This window comes from Leptopilina heterotoma, unplaced genomic scaffold (assembly GCF_015476425.1).
Source record: "Leptopilina heterotoma isolate Lh14 unplaced genomic scaffold, ASM1547642v1 Lhet_212, whole genome shotgun sequence".
Taxonomy (NCBI): Eukaryota; Metazoa; Arthropoda; class Insecta; order Hymenoptera; family Figitidae; genus Leptopilina; species Leptopilina heterotoma.
The window spans coordinates 576,487-583,630 of NW_025110930.1; the positions used below are offsets into that span (position 1 = coordinate 576,487).

General features: G+C 29.3%; 3 protein-coding genes across 3 annotated transcripts; 2 read left to right on the plus strand and 1 right to left on the minus strand.

The window, feature by feature from the left end:
- Positions 1 to 231: 231 nt before the first annotated feature.
- On the plus strand, positions 232 to 2,063 carry LOC122501704. The gene is made up of 2 exons (XM_043611384.1): positions 232 to 464; positions 832 to 2,063. The coding sequence occupies exon 2, from the start codon at positions 836 to 838 to the stop codon at positions 1,718 to 1,720; it is 885 nt and encodes a 294-aa protein (XP_043467319.1). The 5' UTR covers positions 232 to 464; positions 832 to 835; the 3' UTR covers positions 1,721 to 2,063.
- Positions 2,064 to 2,300: 237 nt separating this feature from the next.
- LOC122501702 (venom serine carboxypeptidase) lies at positions 2,301 to 4,697 on the plus strand. The gene is made up of 2 exons (XM_043611382.1): positions 2,301 to 2,657; positions 3,408 to 4,697. Exons 1-2 carry the CDS (start codon positions 2,373 to 2,375, stop codon positions 4,524 to 4,526), a joined length of 1,404 nt encoding a protein of 467 aa, XP_043467317.1. The 5' UTR covers positions 2,301 to 2,372; the 3' UTR covers positions 4,527 to 4,697.
- Positions 4,698 to 4,735: 38 nt separating this feature from the next.
- LOC122501705 (lysosomal thioesterase PPT2 homolog) lies at positions 4,736 to 6,757 on the minus strand. The gene is made up of 4 exons (XM_043611385.1): positions 6,486 to 6,757; positions 5,853 to 6,102; positions 5,624 to 5,742; positions 4,736 to 5,552 (listed from the first exon to the last, which is right to left on the minus strand). The coding sequence occupies exons 1-4, from the start codon at positions 6,630 to 6,632 to the stop codon at positions 5,199 to 5,201; spliced, it is 870 nt and encodes a 289-aa protein (XP_043467320.1). The 5' UTR covers positions 6,633 to 6,757; the 3' UTR covers positions 4,736 to 5,198.
- Positions 6,758 to 7,144: the final 387 nt, after the last annotated feature.

Below are 7,144 nucleotides of genomic sequence, written 5' to 3' on the forward strand. Positions count from 1 at the left end.
AATTATTTGTGAAAAAAGTATCAATTCTATTTTTTCTTAATTTTTGTCCAATCCGTTTAATTCGCAGTTAATTTCGACAATATTAAACAAAAGAGTATCGCAGACACCAAAAGACTCGTAATTCAATTTGAAACTCCGCCCGTTTTACCATTGGAGCAGAACTAAAGTAGTTTCGTATTTTTATTGTTAGCTTAGCATAGGTGGCGTTTTAACATCAGTACAGTTACCATCAGTCAGGTTATCAGTACTGATTGACATGGTTAACACATGGTTAAGTTTGATATCGGTTTGATAATAACGTTATAATACCAATAATAATAATTGTTGAATTAAAGAGACTAATTTAAGTTCTATATTGTATATTAATGTGCACCATATGCATTTTTAAAAATTGAAAGATAGTCGTTGTTATCAAACTGAGATTTAAAAAACGACAAATATTGTGAGCTGTCAGTTGATCAATAGTACGTATTTTCTTTTATAAATTTGGTTAAGATCACAATAATTTTTATTTGAAAAACTTAGATTAAACATAACCTATAAAAACCATTCTAAATAAACATTTTTTTAATAGTTTGTGTAAAATAAAATTAAACTGGGGAACTCTTTTACAAAAAAAGAATATTTAAAACCGATTCAGTATGGCACTGAATAAAAAATATATTCTTTATTCGAGTGTTGTAAAATATATGTATTGGAAACACAGTGAGAATAAATCAACTGTTATAATTCAGAGTTATAATATTTATATTTCAAAACATCGTTTAAATCTTAAAAATTTCTAATCAAAATAAAAAAACTCAATATTATATAAAATTAAATATTTTTTAGCACCATGAATGATTCCTTTCTGGACGAGCTGGATCTAGGACATCAGCAGGTGAACCAGTTTATAACAACAAGAAAGAGTAGATCTTCAAGTGGACCAGTGAAATGCAACGACTTTGAATTCTTAGTGAAAGAAAATATAGGCACAAATACAAATGCAGGTATTGTCGATAGAAAAGAATTAATTAACGATCAAAAGAAAAAAATCACAAAGCAACATGATTTTAAAAAACAAACTGAACAGGAGAAAAAAATTCAGCTAATAGAATCTAAAATGATCGATAAAAAAATTAAATCACTAGAAACAAGAGTTAAACCTACCGAATCGACAAGATTAAAATGCGAAGAGTTGAAAACAAAGCATCAGGTTTTAAAAAACAGAGTCTCTGATTCAAGACAGGTTTACAAAGAGCACAATCGTCGCTCTGGTAATTCGACTCCATCCAGCAGAACATCTGATCCGTCAAGCAAAGAAAACAATATACTCTCTGATAATGCGACTCCGAATAGAAATTTGCCCTCTTTGAAGAAAGTGGAGGCCAATGATCCTGTAATTTTATTAAATGCCGTGAAAGAATGTATATCCTCGCACTCGAAACAGGAAAGCACCAAAATCTTAAGAGCAATGCAGGAATTGCATATCAATTCGCAAGCAAATCTCATTAAACATTTGTTAATTCAAACGGAGGATTTAACAAGGGAAATGCATCCCAGCAGAGATACATCGCGATTAAAAAAATTAGTCGAGGAAAATGAACGAATGCGAGAGGACATTATTATTTTGAAATTAAGAAACGAAGAATTGCAAAGAAAGGTCGACGAATCTATAATAATGAAAGAAGAAAATATTGCTTTAAAACTTAAAATAAAAAGTCTCGAAGTTAATTTGTGATATTTTTAATTTATTATTAAATATTTTTAATTTCTTAAATTCAAACATAAAATTATTACAAATAGTCATGGACTGAATAGTCTAAAAAAATTGTATTACTTTTAGATTTAATTGTTAAAATGTTGTCATTCATCATGTAATGTGTTAATAATGTGCCTTATATTCTTGAAATATTTTGGAGGTACATTCAATTGCGTGCCTTATTGGATGACGAAAGATTAGACGGAACATTAAATGCAACTGCCTTTTCCATTTTATGCCCAATGAAAATTTTTTTTTATTTCAAGACTTTCAACGTGGTATTAATCGTTTTTTAAATAAAGTTTCTTACATTTTTAAAAAATTTGGATTTATTTTATGAACCTTACATGCCGGTAGAATAATAATAATGAATTAAAAATTCTTTAAAAAATATTAGTTTTTCTATTTAAAAAATAGAAATAATTTTAATATTCATTAAAAACTGACGCTTTTTTTATTCAACTAATCTGTATACGAGTCTGTCAGTTTATTTGAAAATAATAAACAAGGAAAGCATGATAACCTATAAAAGAATTCTGCCTCTTATGACTCATCAGTTCATCATCAGATCAGTTGAACTTTAACTGTGCGCAAGTAAGGATCACCATCGAATTTGTAAAAGTATTCAAAAATGAAATACGTTGTTTTCCTTTTTTTGTCAGTTTTTTCAGTTAACAGTTATGCAAGTTTTATAAATGTTTATCCAAAATTAAAAAGTTATCACACATCCCCTAAAGAAGATGTAGGAGAACCATTGTTATTAACACCTTTAATTGAAAGTGGAAAAATTAACGAAGCAAGAGAAAAATCGTCCGTTGAACATGCCGAAATAGAAGGAATAAACAGTTATTCCGGATACTTCACTGTCAATAAGGACTATGGATCTAATATGTTCTTTTGGTTCTTCCCGGCTCAGGTTAGGAATTTTACTAAATCTACTGTCATGAGTAATGCTTTATTCCTTTTAAAGAAAATATAATTATTGAAAGAAAAGTGCTATTAATAATAGCACGAAAGATTATCAGGCATATTTATATAAAGTTGAAAACTGTTTAATGTAAAATACGATGTTATATTCATTTCATATTTCTTTTTAAATTATAGCCAAATTAATATTTTTCTTGTGTATTTTGTACAGAATATGAAACTATTATAAAAGTTGAAATATGAGTTTTGAATTTTATAATATGCACCTATAGATATAATAAAATGAAGTAACCAATTTTATTGTTAAAAGACAAAAAGACAATTAGTATTACGAAAAATTATTGCAGTAAACCCTAATTCCAGAGTTCATAAATCATCAATAAAAATGTATTGCGTCGTATCTTAAAGTTTAATCTTATTAAAATAATTTTAGCAATTTTAAAATTATCAGATTTTTAAAACTATTCTTTTACACATAGATGGGAAGCAAATGTTTTTAAATTATTAAAACAAGAAACAATGTGATTTTCACGACATGAAATGATAATACAAATAATATGCAGTTAGTGGCGTAATTTTTATAGCAGATTGCAAGTATGTTTTCTCTCAGAGAAGAAAAAAACTTGAACTGGTGATCATATTGAAATAAAATGTAATTTACAATACAATAGAATTGGTTCCTTCATCCATAATACATGGTAAAATAAATTATTAACATAAGACAATAAATTTGAAATAGGTTGATCCTGTCAACGCACCCGTTGTTCTATGGCTTCAGGGGGGTCCAGGAGCTACGTCGATGTTTGGACTATTTTTGGAAAATGGACCTTTCCGCGTTACAAAAAACAAAACTCTTCAAATGAGAAAATACTCTTGGAATATGAATCACAATTTACTGTACTTCGATAATCCAGTCGGAACAGGTTATAGTTTCACCAAGGACATTAAAGGATATGCCAACAATGAGACGGATGTGGGACGCGATGTCCATACCGCTTTAGTGCAATTCTTCCAGTTGTTCCATGAATTTCAAAAGAATGATTTCTTCGTAACTGGCGAGTCTTACGGAGGAAAATATGTTCCCGCAGTTTCCCATGCTATAAAAGACTATAATATCAAAGCAGATTTGAAAATCAATCTAAAAGGATTAGCAATAGGAAATGGACTAACAGATCCGGAAAATCAACTTGTCTATGGTGATTATTTATATCAACTGGGATTGATAGACCTGAATGGAAGAAATACCTTTAACTTGTATGAAAAGAAAGCTCGTGATTTCATTCAGCAGAAAAAGTTTAACGAAGCTGCTGATATTTTTGATCTTCTACTCAATGGGGACTTCCACGCAACACCCTCGCTTTTCACAAATTTAACTGGCTTCAATTATTACTTCAACTACCTGCATACACAAGATTCTAATGATTCCGATTGGATGTCAGAATGGATTCAGAGAGCCGACGTTAGGCGTGCTATACATGTTGGAAACTGTTCTTTTCACACTGAAGATACCAAGGTTGAAGAGCATCTGAAATCCGATATTATGCAATCTCTTGCTATATTAATCGAAGATCTTTTGAAACATTACAAAGTTCTAATCTACAATGGTCAGCTGGACATCATAGTGGCATATCCTTTGACAGAAAATTATTTACAAAAATTACAATGGACTGGCGCTGCCAAGTACACTTCGGCCAAGAGAAGAATATGGAAAGTTCAAAATGAAGTTGCCGGATATGTGAAGGTCGTTGATAATTTAACAGAAGTTCTTGTTCGAAATGCAGGGCATATGGTTCCTATGGATCAACCAAAATGGACTTTTGACTTAATCACCAGATTTACTCATGGAAAACCACTTTAGTTACTTTCAAATGTTGTTCATTTTGATAATTAAAAAAAATTTTGATTAAAATTAATTAAAACTTGAAGTCTATATATTATCCACTATTATAATTCGAACAAATTTTTTTATACACATAGGTATGTAAATGTTTTACAATAAAATCAAATAAAATAATTTTGCATCATCCAATACGAAAGTTAAATCATAACAATTATTATCACATTCAGTCAGACTTGTCAATAATTATGAGTATTATTTATTTTTTAAACCGATAATTTCATTTAAGTGTGTAAGTATGTGAGTGCGCACTTTCTGTATTTGGCAAAATATTTTCACTTCTTTCACGATAAATATGTTTACATTTTATATTGTGCGTTTGTGTAGATATAAAAATATTTTTTATTTAACACAAATTGTCACATTTCTTTAATGGTACCTATAATAGAATCAACTCGGTGAAATTTAATCATAGAAAATCGTCTGGTTGATCTTTAAAAGTATAATTAACTTAAACTTGATGCAATTGGTATCGATTGTTTTGTTACGATATTGCTTGGCACATAAATCACAAATATATTTGTCACATCTTTTAGTATATTGCTAAGTTCTTTTAACTTATTGAGTATCAGTTAAATTTCACTATTTTCTCATATTGAAGAGATTCAAACTTTACTAATTGAATTTGATGATTTAGTTTAAATAAGGCAATAAAAAGTGATCTACAATTGATACGTTCGTATGCCAATCATAATGAGAAATTCCTGGTACAGATAATATTATTAATTTCTTCTTTTTGTCTAAGGTTTTTAACCCAATTAAATCGTCGCGATATGTCTCACGATCTCTTAATTCTACGACAGTCTCATTTCCATCATAATAACCGAAATGTGCACTTTGCCATGGCGTAATGACTCCATCGTCTGGACCTCCGATAAGTACCATCTTGTCTAGTTTGGTTATACCAGCTTTCAGATTTATGGTACTATTAAAATATTTCTCATTATTGATTAATGGAAGAAATGTGCTGTATTTATAGTATAATTCCTAAAAAAAAAGAAAAAAATCAGTTCAGTTCATTGTTAATTAAATTGTGGATAAATAAAATTTAATCTTACTTGATGATGTGGATCATTCCAATAATTTCCAACACTCGTGTGTTGTCCAAGCCTTGAATAAAATAATTCATACGCTGTTTCACAGAATAAATCTGGAAAAATTAAGTGCAGGAAACGTGCTGAAATTGACAAAGAAATTGTTATTTACATCTGCGTTTTAATCAAGTATTCACTTTATGCAAGTAATATACTAGGATTTTAATATTATATAATCATCATTTATGCATACTTCCGTATTGTCCAGCTTGTGGAGAACTGAGAGAAATAAAATTTTTAACGTTGTGTTCAGGAAATCTTTGCAGAATTGCTCTAGCTAACAATCCTCCCTGACTATAACCCAGTAAATTAATTCCATCGGGAAACTGAGCACCAAAGGCTAAAATATCTTTTCCTACTTCTTCTACTTGTTTCCACATTGGGTCTAAGCTGCTCCAACCAGAGTATCGTCCAGTGTTGTTGATCAATGTTCCCGGATGCATCTGCAAATTTTTTGCCACTTTTATTTCAAAATTTGTATATACTTTTAAAGTTTATTAAATATATACTATATTTATGTATAGTAGTAATTGTGTAACTTTATTATCATTCAAACTAAGATTTTTACATTACCTCACAGTGAATTAAAATAATAAAAGAAAATATGTCTTTCACAATTTACATACAATATTTTTCTTTGTGAATGTAAACGAGTGAAGAGCAATAACAAAACATCTCAGTTTCATCTGGTTTTAAAAAACTTTAATTACATACCTATAAGTACGTGCAAAAACAAAAAAAGACCGTCTTTTGGCCAATTCAATATTACAAAAAAACATAAAATGTAAAAATCTTAAGTTTCAAAAATACTAAAAATAAATCTTACCTCTTGAATGTGATTTGTAATCTCTTCCATACTGTCATCCCCTGTGAGAATGCCATGAATAACAGCTACAGGTCTGTAGGATTTTGCATCAAAATTAGCAAAGATGCAGCAAAAAACTAAACAAAAGTATATTTTGTGGTTTGACATTTTCAAATCTTCACTTCACTTTATCAAGCGTCAAGCATGATTGGATGAAAACTAAACGTACGATTATGATTCGACTTAAAAACAACAACAAAGAAATGACATTGCATCATGGGAAGCGAAAGGCATCAACGCCAACCTCGACCGGAATGGGAAATATTGAGTCACTTCAGAAAAGTGTCGGTAAGCAGTTGCATTACCAAATGCTGTCAATATCAATATCTACTTTCTCTTAATTTAATGTTTTTTTTTAAATATACAAATGTTTAATATTCATCATAGTTTTTTTAAAGATATCAAATTGAGGCAAAAAACGTGTCAAAATTGTTGTGAAGTAAAATTTTGATACGTTTATTGTCTTAATTTGATATCTGCAGAAAAACTATGATTACAAAAAATCATTTACTTTTCTAACTATAAAAATACAAATATAATTTCCTTTATATATATATTATGAAACTCTATTAAAATTATGTTACAACATAAGGAATAAACAAAAGGATTTAATTGATAGG